Source organism: Pygocentrus nattereri, chromosome 3, assembly GCF_015220715.1.
Source record: "Pygocentrus nattereri isolate fPygNat1 chromosome 3, fPygNat1.pri, whole genome shotgun sequence".
Taxonomy (NCBI): Eukaryota; Metazoa; Chordata; class Actinopteri; order Characiformes; family Serrasalmidae; genus Pygocentrus; species Pygocentrus nattereri.
In genome coordinates this window covers 43,130,868-43,146,448 of record NC_051213.1, presented here as the reverse complement: position 1 = coordinate 43,146,448, position 15,581 = coordinate 43,130,868, and the positions used below count along the sequence as shown (strand labels likewise).

Genomic DNA, 15,581 nt, shown 5'->3' with positions numbered 1-15,581 from the left:
GAATTCTTGGAAAATGAAAAAGGAAATTTGGCTTGATCCAAACTTATTATTTCTTTCATATTACGTATGTCATTCAGGAATAACTCAATGTAAAACAATGGTATGTCCAGCTATATGGTGCATGTTGGTCTATATAGCACAAACCACTTTGTCACCACTGAAATTCTGAATAGGCTTGGAAATCCTGACAGATTGAATACTTTTTTCAAAATGTACACAGTCAGAAAAGGAGGAAAAATGTGTTCTTTCTTATTATTTTCAGTATTTATTGGCACATTTCTTGAATTTGACAGCATTGATATCACTTGATGATGATGGAAAATGACAAGATATTGCACAGATCATACAAAAAGTGAGCAGATCATCCCAGAGTGTGACGGCTGTAACGGCTGGCTCTGTTAAGCACAGTGAAGCGTAGCAATATCACATCGTCTGGGACTGCAGGGGTCTTGGGTTATGGTGGGTGGGTTTATGTTCTGAAGGCATCCTTTAACTTACTCATCTGCTCATTGAACTAGTTCCTGAGGGCAGCCACAGAGAAACAAACATGAGTTATACAGGTTAAGATTGGGTAAAGTCACTGTGTGTCTTTAAGTCTGAAGTCTACCATTTAAATTAGACGAGAGTCCCTATTTGAAAACAGTACATATCGCTCTTGTCAGAAGAAAACCTTGTATCTCCATTATTGACATAATTTGAAAATACCCAGTACAATTTATGTTGTATGTAACTTTAATGATGACTGGACCAAAAGAAATGACCCAAAATGACTTGGGAAAAATTCTGGTTCCATTGACTTACATTAAATGTAAAGTAGGTTTTTTCCTTCTCCTGTAAAGTTATATATAAGGTCTTCTTTCTCACTGTTTTCAGTATTTATTGGCACATTTCTTGAATTTGACAGCATGAGATCACATGACGATGATGAAAAATGACAGAAAATGACAAGATATTGCACAGATCATACAAAAAGTGAGCAGATCATCCCGTCTTGGGTTGTGGTGGGTTTACTTGCTGAAGGCGTCCTTTAACTTAGTCACCTGCTCATCGAGCCAACTCCTAAGGGCAGCCACAGAGAAACAGAGTTATACAGGTTAAGATTGGGTAAAGTCACTGTGTGTCTTTAAGTCTGAAGTTTTTTCTACCATTAAAGGAGTTGAGAGACCCCATTTGAAAAAAGTATATATGCAAACTGTGTTTACCAAACTGATCAAATACAAATGTCCAACATATATTGTTGTCTAATATAATTTGGTGTCTGAACTTATGAAAGTCTACGGGTAGATGACAATGACTGGCCAAAGGGCTAGGCTTTTTCTTTACTTGGTCTTAGTGGCAAACTCGCTCTCCTCCAGCTTCTTGAAGGCAGCTGTGGCCTTCTCGGACAGATCCTTTCCCAGCTCCATGACTTTCGTCTGGAAGGTGGCAAAGTGCTGCTCTATTGTGGGCTCCTCTTGTGCCTCTGCATAACGAGGAAAAGAAACGGAACTCGTTAAAAACAAGCGAATATTTCCACAAAACATTGACCCACGGAGAGATGAATATGACGCGTGGATTCGATTCACACGAACGATTCGTGATTCGAATTACAAGTGATTCTTACCTGCGTGCGCAAGAAGCACGAGCATCAGCGCAGCAACAGCGAGGTACAGTCTCATATTGGCAGCGTTTTCTTGAATAAAATATAAAAAATATGCACATATTTAAGATAATATGTACACATGAAATATTCTCAGACAAGACATATGTCACACAGACTAAGAATACCCGCTATAGTTAACCGTAAAGTTGCTGAATAGGTTTATTTGTGGATGAGTAACGTTAGCTAGCGAGGCTAGCACCAACGAACGACCAACTTCCTTTTCTTATTTTTCCAACTTTTTCTCTCACTTTATTGAAAACTTTAAAAATGTATTACTGTTATTGAAAGTAATCAATTGTAAAACATTCTTTAGTTATGTTTTGGATGTATAACTTTAGATCTCTCTCTCTCTCTTTTTCTCCTCAGCAACTGTTTCTCCTCAGAGGTCTCACAGTGGCGCAAAGCTGCCTCCTAGATGTCACCAAAACACAATTTAAGGGCTCTTAAATTGAAACAGAAGGTACAGAAGGTACAAAAAACTTTGCTTTATTCAATGATAAGGTTCTTAATTTTGTCATGAAATTCTAGCGTGTAATTTAACCACTGGCATTTAACCAAAAAAAGAAGTAACAAACCCCCCCAAAACCCTGCTTACAAGACCACAACCACTTTTAGAGGTAGAATGTAGTATACTGGTACCTGTTTCGTACTCTTCCAGAAAGAGAAGTTTGGAGAATAAAGGCGGTCAGATGCCTTCGCTCTATATAACAACCCGTTCTTGCTGACGTCATCACAAACACACCACCTCTGACCCATCAAGGCTGGCGCAGTCTCTGTATCAAGTATTGAACGTCTGTTAACTAAGTTTTTTTTATGTTTATCATGTGAAATTGCATAAGTCCTTATTGGCTTTGCATTAGGCTTTTAGGTCTCTGTTCACCATTGGATAGTAAATAGGCCATGTGCAGTGTCTCTAACCTTTGAGACTTGTGTCTCAGTGACATAGCTGTGGTAAATGTTTTGACTGTTAGCATGTTTTTCATTAAGCAGTATGAAGTCCACTTGTTATCAAGAATAAGGGAATAAGGCCCAAACAGAGAAAAAATCATTTCTGCCAAACCTTTTTTACCTTCATAAATCATTCTGCTTTAATTAATAGGTCTTTTGTTGTTTTATATAAGGTAAATTCTGTAAAAATTACTTGAACTAAAGTGCATGTTGCTTGAGTCTGGATTGCCCATGATGTGCTTACATCCATTTTTGTGGCTTCAGGCATTCTAAGGTCAACCATTCCATTTAAAGTAGCTGAGGAACGACACTTCAAGGTATGATCATAAATAGCAAATAATGATCTTTTCTGTTGAAAGGGGTGAATGCATTCTAGCTTACACTGATTACATGACTGGTGAGGTGGAACTGCTCTAATTATTACGCTGATAACTTATAAAACCACCCAGACGGAAGATAAAACATCCCCTATCCTATCAATGAAGATATGGGGAGAACTTTTATCAGTTAATAAAAGGGTATAATTATATAAACCTGTGCCGTGACATCTCTGAGCACTACGAAGGAATGGTAGAAAATCTCTGAAAGCCACTGCAATGTAAAGTGCTGTAATGTAGGATCACTGTAAGATGCTATTTGAACAGTTTATCTATTACTAATAACAAAGAAAACTGGGGGATGCCATTATATTCTCCATCCGTGCTTTAAGTATTTCTGATTGATCCCGTCACTGCAGGCATATTGTAGCACAATGCAAAATGTAGCGACCAATGGCAGATCAGCTTAGTAGTAGTAGTTTGTGGCGTAATGTTGTTGTTACTTAGCAAAACACCAACGATACATTCTGCATTTCTGTGGGATGGTATTTACTCTGTGTTCCCTGAGTGGTAACTGCGGAAAGTCATGAGTGTCTCAATTCAAACAGCGTTTCATAATAATTATATTAGGTTGTTTGCGAAGGGCAGTGTTGTTGTGGATGTGGGCAAAAGTCCAATTTACTGAAATTACATCAAAAGTTAAACCCATGCTTTCTTATCATACTCTTCTTTAGTTCTTTAGTTTAGTAGTTTAGTTAGGATAAGTTAGGGCAAAGATAAAGCTGAATGTTGCCAATTTTATGGACATTAGTAAGATCTCAGTAGGTGCCTCATACGTTTGTGCATTTTGAAATTTGGAGAACAAACAAGCCACAGAAGCCAAAGCATTATATTTAATACATAAAAATAAATTAACAAAATGAAAATGACATTCTCGTCTGCTTGCAGGGCATTACCTTAAAACAAAAAGCATAATTCTCTGTAGCTTCCTTCGCTGCATTATACTGGAAATAGGCTCTGCCAAGAAAAGTATGCAAAGCCAACACAAAATGCTCAGCATGGCTCATGAGTTCCTGAGCACTGGCCTAATTCTTTCTATTTTCTTCTTCAGTCAGTTCTCCGTGCCCTCTTGTTAGGTTTCGGAATCGAGTCACACGTTCAGGCCATGCCGAGTCTATTAAAAGGCCTTGATCTCATCACGGCTGTCGTTTGGCCTGATTTGAGAAAAAGTGCTGAAAAAGGTCTCTGCGGCGTCTAGACTCAGAGGAAGGGAAGTGAGGCTCCGTGCAAATGAGGGCATTGTTGATGGGGGTGTCCTGCGGTGAGGCATTGAACTGCAGTTACCTCTGGATGTGGATATGAAAAGCCTGAGGCCCAGGGGGAATGAACTGCGCTATTAGAAGCTTTTAGTCTAGTTATTTGTCAACAAGTAATCGATGGCTTGGACCATTAAGGAAATGGCCACCTTTCTCACCTGTCTCTGTCTGGGCTTTTCTCTTCCAAGTATGTACACTACCGTTCAAATGTTTGGAGTTACTTGCCATAATAACATTTCATGTTTATTATATACAACAACAACAACAACTTGTAACTTATTAAATACTGTAGAAGTAAATCTTATAAATCTTCATTATTGAGCAACAAAAAGCTAATTCTAATTTATTTTACCAAATAGACTGATTGGCCGATTTTTGGCCAATATTTATCCATCCTTTTTTCCCCAGTGTTTACATTATGTGTGCAAAATGAACACCTGAAACACACAGATACATTTTCATTACTTTCTGGTAGCCAAAGTCACAATATATGTAATACTGTTTGCTCACAAATGTGAAAATAAATTCCAGGAGAAAAAAAATGATTGCTTAAATGTTGCCACGTTATGGCTCAGGAAACATAATAGTGATCCTCTTAAAATTATTCAAGAGAAATAGCATTAGAGAAAAAGATACTTCTGCCCCAGATAACAGTTAGAACAGTTACAGCATCAAAACAGAGAACACTCTTCGTCTTGGATGAGAAGTGGTTGACATTCCCATCTTTAGTTCCAGGTCTTTCCATCCGACTTCCTTGTTGTCTAGGAGAAACTAGTGAGATATTAAGGTCTAAGATTTTTTTTTTCCTTTGGGGTACTGTGAAAACAAAGAATAATTTGCATATTTGTGTGCTTTGTCCTGTCTCTGTAGCAGGGTTTTTGTTCACAAAATTTCCAGAACATTGTTGAAAGAAAATGAGTGTTTCCATCAACTCCTTTTATGCTCAAATTCCCAAAGATAATGTCACATTCTTGTGCCATATGCTGCAAAACAATTCTTGCTCACTGTGCATGGCAGGATTCAAACCTTTATACTAGCTTTCAGTAAAGCAGTTTTGACAGACCTCTGTCAGCTGTGCGTGGATGTAGCTCTAACAGTTCAGAGAAATCCAGTGGAGTGGTATGTGGCCCATTTAATCCTTTAAAATCCCATGCTTATTATATATTAATGCTAATTATTCAGTAACTACAGGGACTTCAATGCAAAGTAGTTGATCTGTTTTTAGGTTATAGAAATGTGGATAATAAAACTTTGAGCAGGTGTCTCTGGTCTTGCTGCTAGGCTTTCAATCCTGTTACATCCCTTATTTTAAAAAATCTCCATCACTGTTTTTCACATTTCTCTTTTATTGATCAACCAACTTCTCCACCTTATCCAAGTGAGCATTCTATTTTTTATTTCTGGCTTTTCTATCCAGGGTTTTAAAAAACTGGTGGAGTGAAAACCGTTCTATGTTTTATGCTTTTACTTGATTTGGTGCTATTGCTAAAAGGCCAACCTCTGTGTGTGTTTGTCTGCAACAGGAAGAGATACACCACGTATCATGCTGTGCCAGTTGAGATCATTTGTCTGTTTGGAGTGTAAAGCTGCAGGTCAGAACCTGCACCTAATGTCACTGATGCAGGTAAACAACTAAAGAAAGGCGCCTTCAGAAGAACAAGCATTTGAACCGGGACACGTGATCTTATGCCAGGAAAGAAATAACAATCTGAGTCATGTTAGTCAGTCATCAAGGCCTTGTTTGCCTGTTTTCCCAAAATAAAAGCACATCTGTCTTTGACAGAAATGCCAGCTAAATGAAAAAAGCAAAACAGCACGGCTGCACAGTATTTAATTTGTTAATCATTATTACGATGTTAGCCTTTGCAAAACTGATATTGCAGAATGCTACATTATCCAACTGATCCCTCTAACCAACCACAGTGCTTTTTACTGTGTTCTCACCAGTCAGGGTTCCAGATGAGTGTGTCTGTGAATGATTTGAAGGTATTCATGTAATCCAACAAAGTTAAATTATTGTGGTTAAAATAACGCAGATCAATATTAAACCATGTCACCTTATCAGTTTATCAGTGAGTTTAGTGTATATTATATATTAAACTCATTAAATATATTAATGTGTCACAGAGCATGTCTCAATTATAATATGTGGTAAGATAATTCCAGTAAAATACGTTGATCCTATCATGCAGCCTTTTGTGACTGCTTTCTCATTCTGGACGTTTTAGTGGACATTTGGAGGCGTCCTGCTGTTCCTGCAGGTTACTGGAGGTCATTCCTCTCCAGCACCTGTGAGCTGGAGCTCAGATGAAGACGCACAGCCGTTTCAATAATAGTTGCTGACTTGCAGAATGTTTGCGGTTTTTAATGTTTATCCCTTCGGCAAAACAGCTGACCCCCGCAGCTCCACTGTAAGAAGGGACATTCTTCTTTTTTTTTTTTTTACTGGAAAATTGGGCATTGTTACAACAAAGGCTTCCAGGAAAAGAGCAGAGTTGTTGTGTAGTCTCTGCTCTGTTCTTCTTTTTTCCCCTCTTCTCTATCTTGTATTCTTTTTGCTTCTGCCTCCTTCGTCTTTCTCTCTTCCCTTTTACCCTATAATACACGGATATACAGTACATACAGAAAGGCGTGGGTTTATCTGCGGTTCGAAAGAAAACTGTACCCTGTCACTTTTATTTGCCATGCAGCTGTTATGCAAGTAAACGGGTGAAAAAAGTGATACTGTACTCAAGTGAAAATATAGGTACAGTGTCAAAATCTTTTAACTCATTTAAACGCATTTAAGTTCTAAATGTTGTTATTAAAAGTTTCCTTTGGTGGTTTCTGGTTCAGTGACAAGTGGACAGTACAATTCTTTATACATGACAGACTAACATAGTGGTGAGGAGTTTAATTTGACATTGATATGAATTTGCTTAAAAATATGTACATATAAAATACGTGGGACTGACAATGCTGTCAAAATACTATGTAAGTACAGTAACAAAATCCAGTTACATACTTTTTTTTTTTTACCCCGTGAGTAAATAAGTGTTTGTAATATGATATTCACAAGAGTCAGCAAACGATGTGAAGTTCAATGCAAGGTAAAGAGGATGTCTAGGTGAGAGGAGGAGAGGGAGGCATCTACTGGCATAAAGTCACACTGCATGCAACAGTTATAGAGGTAGTTTGGCCAAAAATTTTATTTTTTAATCGAAGCCTTTCCCCAGTGTTGTCGATCAGACAGGACATGTTTGGTGTCTGAAGTTCGCTTCTTACGTTTTACAAGCAAGCAACAGTGCTAATGTAGCTAACAAAGAAATGAAAAGGAAGGAAGCTAATAGTTTCCAGTGTAGCACTGTGCAAACTGCATGCCTAAGTCATGCCTCAAATCATGTCATGATATTGAGTCATCTGACATGGCTTTAAGCTTCCGTTACTTATTTGCTACATTGTTTGCTTTGTAGCGACTTTGGACACCAGAAATGTCTTGGTTGATTTACATTAATTTAAATCTGTTTTATCACAGAACTATTGCAAACAATGTTTCAGGCATCAGGAAACTTATCTGTTACCATTTCATATAATAATGTTCTATGAGGTTGTTTTTTGAGGCATTCAATGCTCCTAACACCAATGTTGTCTACAATAGAACTTTATAACCACCAGTTTAGTGTTGGTCAAACTGTATATCGGAATTATCACATCTTTGCCTCAGATTGTGTCAAGTTGTAAATTAATTTCAAATAGCCTTGTGTATTGGCTATAAACTTCCATTATTTGTATGCTACATTAGCTTTGTTGCTAAAGTACAAAAGTAAAGTTTATCCACGTTAAATTTTTCACCAAATGATCACCAAATAAAGTGTCTATAAATATGTCATTTTCCATGTATTAAATTGCCATTGATGCTGGCAGCCACATAGTACTTTTGAGCTTCTACATGAAATATTCATCTGTGCAAAGCACTTTCCGGAGTGAGGGGTGCCAAAGGTGTATGTGGGCGCATGTTTGTGTCTGTGGGCAAGTGTGACAGATAGGAAGGATTAGAGTGTCCAAAAGCAGGCCTGGTTCACATGAATAGAGGCACAGCATGTTCTTTTATATGTGTAGGCAGCCTGCTGGAATGTGTGAGCAGCTCCGAACATGTCTGTCCCGGGAAGGGGTAAGAGTGAGGGAAACTGAACTAAAGCGATGAGGGGGCCTCTGATGTTGAAGCAGTCAGGCTGCCGCTAATAGGCATCTGACAGCGGAAAGCTTCCATGCGTGTTAGGCCGAAAGGGTAGCAGGGGGTGTTTGAGTTTTGGACAGCAAAGGGAATTAAGACCAGGGGTATAAGATTGGGATTTAGATAACAGGAGTTGAAAGGTTCAGGCACATGTTTTTATGTATGGTGATTGCTGTTGAAAACAGCTTCCTTTGTCATGTTGATAATGTAGATTGGCTTAGGTAGATTGGCTTAGGCATCTGCTGAGAACTGAGTTTTAAAGCGGAATTACATCAAACTAAAGTTGTTCAGGTTGGTATGATATGGAATTCTAGAGAAACTGAACTGATTTCTTAATAATTTAGTAGTTATAGGAACCAGCTGTCGAAATGCCTACGATATAAATATGGCCTTTGTATTTGCTATCCAAAATACCTACCTGAACCTCCTTAGTTTTTACATGTGATGGTAAAATAGTGGTAAATATGAAACAATGTCTATTGAATTTTATATGTATTAGGCATTTCTGCTTCAAAATCAGAGGCCCCCCTCATCGCTTTAGTGAAAGAATGGGTCGCTCTCAGGAGCTCAGTGAATTCCAGCGTGGTACTGTGATAGGATGCCACCTGTGCAAGTCCAGTCGTAAAATTTCCTTGCTACTAAATATTCAACAGTCAACTGTCAGTGGCATTATAACAAAGTGAAAGCGATTGGGAATGACAGTAACTCAACCACACAGTGTTTGACAGAGCATCGTCAGGGGGTGCTGAGGCACATATTGAGCAGAGGTCAGCAACTTTCAATCACTACAGACCTTCAAACTTCATGTGGCCTTCAGATTAGCTCAAGAATAGTGCCTAGAGAGCTTCATGGAATGGGTTTCCATGACTGAGCCACTGCATCCAAGGCTTACGTCACCAAGTACAATGCAAAGCGTTGAACGCAGTGGTGTAAAGCACCGCTAGTGGACTCTAGAGCAGTGGAGACGTGTTCTCTGAAGTGACGAATCATGCTTCTCTGTCTGGCAATCCAATAGACGAGTCTGGGTTTGGTGGTTGCCAGGAGAGAGGTGTTTGTCTGACTGCATTGTGCCATGTGTAAAGTTTGGTGGAGGGGGGATTATGGTGTGGGGTTGTTTTTCAGTTGTTGGGTTCGGCCCCCTAGTTCCAGGAACACTTAATCCTTCAGCAGAACAAGAGAATTTCATGCTCCAAACTTTCTGGGAACAGTTTGGGGGTGGCCTCTTCCTGTTCCAACATGACTGCACACCAGTGCACAAAGCAAGGTCCATAAAGACATGGATGAGCGAATGGTGTGGAAAAACTTGAGTGGCCTGCACAGAGTCCTGAACCCGATAGAACACCTTTGGGATGAATAAGAGCGGTGACTGCGAGCCAGGCCAGGTCAGTCTCACACCTCACAAATGTGCTCCTGGAAGAATAGACAGAAATTCCCAAACACACTCCTAAACCTTGTAGAAAGCCTTCCCAGAAGACTTGAAGCCATTCTAGCTGTAAAGGGTGGGCCGACATCATATTAAACCCTAAGGATTAAGAATGGGATCTCACTCAAATTCATATGTGTGTGAAGGCAGACGAGCGAATACTTTCTTAGTGTACTTCTCAAACCTGTATTTAAGTTTGAAAACACTTTTGAACAATTTATGATGAGTTGATTCTGTTCAAAACTACTTTAAATATAATAGTTACATTGACAAACTTTTAAGATTTGTTTCCTTCTTTTTTAAAGTCACAACAAAAGTTGTTAAAAATTGTTTTATATAATTGAAAACACTTACGAACAAGAGTGTTTAAGGCCAATAGAATCCTTTGTGTAAAATGAAATCTCATTTTGACACCTTCACAACCTTAACCAAACACCAGTCTCTATGTAAGGGGTACAGATGGGTTTTGAAACTGTATAGGACAGTATCCATAAAAGAAGGGAAGGTGCATGCATGAGATTAGAACATGTTTTTGCCCATACAAGTCTGATTATGTAAGCTTGGGGGGAGTTTGAGAGGTGGCGTGACAAGTACAGGTTTAGAAGTGTTGGAGGCATATGAACTGAAACTTAAGTGCAATAATGGGCATACTAAGAAAGCTGATCACACCCCAAAAAAAAGAAAGCTTAATACTCATATTTAGAGTGTTAAATAGACCCCCCCTTCTCTCTTTGGTTAAAGCCAGATAAAAAATAACCTTTTTGCTGTCCCTGTACAGGCCTCCCTCCATCCATTGTGCTCCTCTGTGACAGCCTACATGTTTATGCTTGTTTTACCTGTACTGTTTATAAAAAGCAGAATTAGAAAAGTGCTGCATGGCGATATGCTGTGAGTCACTTGACATGAGTTATTAACCTCTGGTTGAACTCTGCGACTTCATTATTCTTGTTCAGCGATGGATATTGCATTGTCAGAACAGGTCATCATGGAAAATGGTTGAAATAATTCCTTATGTAATTATAATCATGGGAATATAATATTCCATATCATAATAAGTCCTATAATTGTTTGTTTACAAATCATTTATTTAATAAATTTACGTATGAACTGTTTTCTTATAACAGTCTTACATGTTTAACATTCTTCATGAATCAGTCCATCAGGCTCAGGGGCCCAGTTTTGTTAATAACATTAATAACTGTGTCCTATAGTCATTTACAAAAACGAAATGCTTGCATGTTTTCAGGCCAAATTGCCAAATTTGTTCAGATCATATTGATAATTACATCAACGGACTGTTTGCCCTGTTTTTCTGTTGCCTTTTCATCCAAGGAATCCAGGTTTATGACACAGACTGTATTGGTGCAATGATTCCAGTGGGTTTTTTTTTTTGGCAAGGTCAGAGATCAGTGTGAAAGTGTTTGAAACAGATTGAGTGTAATGTAGTGTGACTTAATGCTCTTATTAAAGAGAAAATGACCAACCACTTTGTATTGTGAACCATTACGCTCATTTATTGAAACAGGTTCCAAAACAGCAGTGTGCACAAACAAAATGTCAGCGTTTGTCTGCAGCTATCAAAATCATTATCAACGTTCTCTGATTATGTTTTGCAGCTGTTGAAATGGTGGACAGCACTTTTTAAAACAGGTGCCAATTTGGCCCAAAGTTCACTAACCTGCCCTTTTCCATTACTTAAAAGGCCATAAAACGTATTTAAGATCTAATGACCAATGTGAGAAATAAAACTCTAAGATATGCTAGGCGGTTATAACAATGCCCTATTGCACTATAAGGAAAGATTATTGAGGGTTTATTCTCAAGTGGATTAATACTGAGAGAGCAGTCATGGTGATTATAAAACAGTACTTTCAGTAAAAAAGACAAGTTAAAAGACTTGTTCAGCTGTGTATTGTTCCATTCTTGTTCGCCCTCCCACACAGTGAAAAGCATTTAGAATCAGTAACAGACACTAATCTCTTCTTTGCATTTGGTGCAACGACGCCACAGTGCCTTTAGACCTGTGCGGGGAGAGCCGCTGTGGCCTCTTTGATCTTCTCCATGACAGTCTGCAGCTGTTCCCGGATCTTCTCGGTGTAGGGACTGAGCAGGCTGGTGAGCTCCTCAATGCGGCCCTCCAGAGAGACACGTAGAGAGTCGGCAGTCTGCTCCAGCTGTTCCTTCAGCACGCTGGCCTGCGCCTCCAACTGCTGGCTCATGCCCTCAGCCTGGCCCTGCAGCACCTCAGTGATGGTACCCAGCTTCTGGCTGACACCCTCACGAGCGTGGTGCACATAGGGCTCGAAGCGGTCCTTCACTGCCTCAGCATTCTGGGAGGCACGAGACTGCAGCTCACCCAGGTATGTGGCAACAGTGCTAGAGATCGAAAAAAAAGTGATGAGATAAGTGATGTACAGTCAACAGTCAAATCACCAATTAGTCTAAAATAGATGCAAGCTAGAATCAGTGTAGGGCGGGGGTCAGTAACTCTGGTCCTACTAGTAATAGTAATAGTACTATTAGTACTATGATGGCTAAAGTCCATCATAGTACTAATTAAAACAGGTAATTCAATTAGTTACCAAGCTGTTGGATTCCAGCACTTCAGAACCAGAATTGATAAGCCCTGCTACAAGTCTTCCACAAAACCACACATTCTCTGAAAATAAACATTTCCTTCATCCTCCACAACCATCATCCTCTCTCCTCATCCACACTCACTTGCGGATCTCCTCAGTATCTTTGTTCAGGCGCTTCTTCAGTTTGCGGGTATATGTGCCGATGCGATTCTTCACATCATCTGCATTCTGCTCCATCATGGTTTTCAGCTCCTGCAGGTACTGGGTGGAACGGTCCTTGGCATCTAGCATGTCAGTCTGCAGCTTGCTGGTCAGCAGCTCCAGATCCTGCCTCAGCTGGCCGGTGGCATCCTTGGTGTAAGGGCCCAGCTTGGTCTCGAGGTCCTCCCTGTACACCTTCAGCTCAGCCACAGTGTCCGTGATCAGAGTGCTGCAGTGGAAAGAAGTTGGGGGGCCACAGCAATGATGTACTTGTAATGGAGGACTGTAATAACTTAAATAACTTGTTGGTGAAGTTATGTAGCATCACATCACTTAAGTATTTGTAAATGTCATTGTCATGCTTTTCTTTTGTACTCGGTCATTTGAAAACAGCAGCTGCTATTCACATTGTCAGTATTTCATGATGTTGAACTAGTAAAAATTGCCCAAATAAGAAAACCACATTACATTAACATATCTAGATGCTAAAATATTTTGTATGTGCTGAACTTTATTCACTTACTCAAGTTCCCTGGTGAGCTGGGAGCCCTTCAGGTTTTCCACCACACCATCAGCATGTTTGTTGAGTTCTGAGATGTACTCCCAGAAACGGTCCACTGTCTCTTCCCATTTGGCCATAGGCGCATCGGCCAGAGGCACAGCGCGAGCATGGCAGCCTGCAGATGGAGAGATATTCAGACTTATAGGAGCATACATGGCTGTCTCGCTCGATTTGGACTCTCCAACATAAGAAGCACAATGTTACTGGAGAAATAGTACTTTTGGTACTGGCTTTACATGCTTAGCTTGCAGCTGTAAGAACCTAAGAACATTTGTAAAGAACTTTGAGATACTTTGCTTACCAGTAATGACTGCCAGAGCAAATACCACAGCTACAGCCCTCATGTTGGTAGACAGACAAGCACACCTGGAAATAAGGAGAGAGCAGACCAGTGAGTGGAATTAGTCCGTCATGTGGGAGACTGGAACATAAACTGGGTGAAAATGGAATCAAGTTTGCTAAATAAAGTTATATTTGAAGGAAAACGTGTCTATTATATGATGATTAACGTTTATGAACTACAGTATTAGTGTATTAGAAAAGACACATTACCAAATACAAGATAAACAGAACAGCAAGTATATAAATGACCAGGTGATCACATTCGCAATTTCGCATAAGCAGAATGTGTTGATATAAAATCGCTCTAAATGTGTTGAGACTGACGACCTGCCGCACACATAAGAGATGCTGAGACCAAAAAAGCCTCTAAACCCAAGAGAAACTGTCCTTTACTGACCTGAGAAGTCCGGGTTGCTCTGTGAGGTGAGAACGAGCTTTCCGCACTTTTATAGCACGCAGCTCACGTGACTGGTGCTGTGTCCAGCCCCACTCCCACCCCGCCCCGCTGCCTGCACTGGAATACCTATTACACAGTTTGCTTTATTTCAGAATCTCGTGATAACGACAAGCTTTTACTTGCCGTTAACCCATTGATGCACTGAGCCATGTGTTCATCTCAAAACCCTTAGAGCTAAATCACGTTAAAACCTATGGTCACATGAAATGACCATAGAAAATGTGACAAAATGTATAAAATCTAACAATCTATAATGTAAAGTTCAGCCCCTTTAGACCAGGACACGTTCTGTGACCATCTGCCATTGTGATGTGTTTAGTTTTAGAGTCAGGCTGTCGTTGCAGGTAGTTATTTTTATTTATCTTGATTTATATTGAGTTGCGTCAGTGTGTGTGTGTGTGTGTGTGTGTGTGTGTTTGTTGAGTTGCATAGATCATTGGCGTCATTCACCAAACGCTCTTTTCTTTAAACCCGCCTGCGCAGTTTTTATGAACATTCTGACTCCCCAGTGATTTCAGAGTAGTTCTTAGGAAAGAACAGAACCGATCCGTTCTGCAGTTTAAGAAAACGTCACGAGCCTGGTGTACTGTAGATCTTTTCTTGCGCTGTTTCTCAAGAACACATTTAGGAGAACCTCAGGACGACACTGGCGAAGGAGGCCAACTGTTCAGCTGAAAGAAAAAACCTTTAATCTTTTAAAGGGGGACTCCAGTGAGTTTCAAAATTTATACAAGTGTTGCGGTCATTCAGGGCGGGTTCGGTGTGAAACGCTTTGTTCTAGAGAAAAGTAGTCAGAACTGTCCACAGCGGTGGATAAAGGAACCAGACGTCCACCTATTAACGCCCCTCCTGAAAACGGTTAAGAACACAGTGTCTTGTGTTTTGCAGAAGTGCTGTGATCAAGTTCTGCTCTGAAACAAACTCAGTGCATTTATTTGAAGTTTACTGGTGGTGGGGATACAGCAGGGTGCCATAGGGCAAAATCGTTATTCTCGTTAACGTTGCTTTAAAAAAGTGTCAGTGGTAGTTTTGTGACCTAAATAAAAAGGCTGTAGTTGTGCCGTCAGGATCCCTGTTTCCCAACAAGTCCCAGCTTCTCAGCATTTATACAGAACATTTGAAAGAATGGTGGAATTCCCCTTGAAGGCCAATTCGTTGACTTCAGTTCTATCCCACGTTGGCTCTGTTTCTGCTGTGGCTGTGGAGATGAACCATTTTTCACCTAATTGAGTTCATTTTTGGTCTAATTGAACGGTTTAGGTTTCTGTTTTAGAGGTTTCTGGACATCGTTACATTCGTCGATCTTCCTCCGGACCTCTGATTTGCTATATTGTTATATATAAAAATCTCTCTCTCTCTCTCTCGCTCTCTCTCTCTGTCTCTCTCTCTCTCTCTCTCTCTCTCTCCGTTTTAGGGCGTTGGCTAATCAAAGAGCCCCTGACTGTCTCGCCATCGTCTAAAACTGATAAGTGGGCCGTTGGGGTTCGTCAACAACATTAACATCATAATCGCCCATCTGCTTTTTCTTCTGTTTACGATCACAGCAACTCGTCTAGCTGATGAAAGAGCTGAGCGCTCAGT

General features: G+C 40.0%; 2 protein-coding genes across 2 annotated transcripts; both read right to left on the bottom strand.

Moving 5' to 3' along the window:
• Positions 1 to 242: 242 nt before the first annotated feature.
• apoc1 (apolipoprotein C-I) lies at positions 243 to 2,364 on the bottom strand. The gene is made up of 5 exons (XM_017701999.2): positions 2,282 to 2,364; positions 1,604 to 1,672; positions 1,324 to 1,462; positions 968 to 1,059; positions 243 to 521 (listed from the first exon to the last, which is right to left on the bottom strand). The coding sequence occupies exons 2-4, from the start codon at positions 1,656 to 1,658 to the stop codon at positions 1,008 to 1,010; spliced, it is 246 nt and encodes an 81-aa protein (XP_017557488.1). The 5' UTR covers positions 1,659 to 1,672; positions 2,282 to 2,364; the 3' UTR covers positions 243 to 521; positions 968 to 1,007.
• Positions 2,365 to 11,350: 8,986 nt separating this feature from the next.
• On the bottom strand, positions 11,351 to 14,003 carry apoeb (apolipoprotein Eb). The gene is made up of 5 exons (XM_017702038.2): positions 13,941 to 14,003; positions 13,503 to 13,567; positions 13,163 to 13,316; positions 12,581 to 12,868; positions 11,351 to 12,235 (listed from the first exon to the last, which is right to left on the bottom strand). Exons 2-5 carry the CDS (start codon positions 13,543 to 13,545, stop codon positions 11,875 to 11,877), a joined length of 846 nt encoding a protein of 281 aa, XP_017557527.1. The 5' UTR covers positions 13,546 to 13,567; positions 13,941 to 14,003; the 3' UTR covers positions 11,351 to 11,874.
• Between the last annotated feature and the right edge of the window lie 1,578 nt (positions 14,004 to 15,581).

Excerpts from the sequence above, each read along its gene's own strand:
- apoc1 (XM_017701999.2), bottom strand. The coding sequence starts at position 1,658 with ATGAGACTGTACCTCGCTGTTGCTGCGCTGATGCTCGTGCTTCTTGCG. Across the intron at positions 1,463-1,603 it reads CGTGCTTCTTGCGCACGCAG|AGGCACAAGAGGAGCCCACA; the intron begins GTAAGAATCACT and ends CTCGTTATGCAG. Across the intron at positions 1,060-1,323 it reads GAGTTTGCCACTAAGACCAA|GAGTTGGCTCGATGAGCAGG; the intron begins GTAAAGAAAAAG and ends GGCTGCCCTTAG.
- apoeb (XM_017702038.2), bottom strand. The coding sequence starts at position 13,545 with ATGAGGGCTGTAGCTGTGGTATTTGCTCTGGCAGTCATTACTG. Across the intron at positions 13,317-13,502 it reads TGCTCTGGCAGTCATTACTG|GCTGCCATGCTCGCGCTGTG; the intron begins GTAAGCAAAGTA and ends CTCCATCTGCAG. Across the intron at positions 12,869-13,162 it reads CAGCTCACCAGGGAACTTGA|CACTCTGATCACGGACACTG; the intron begins GTAAGTGAATAA and ends TTTCCACTGCAG.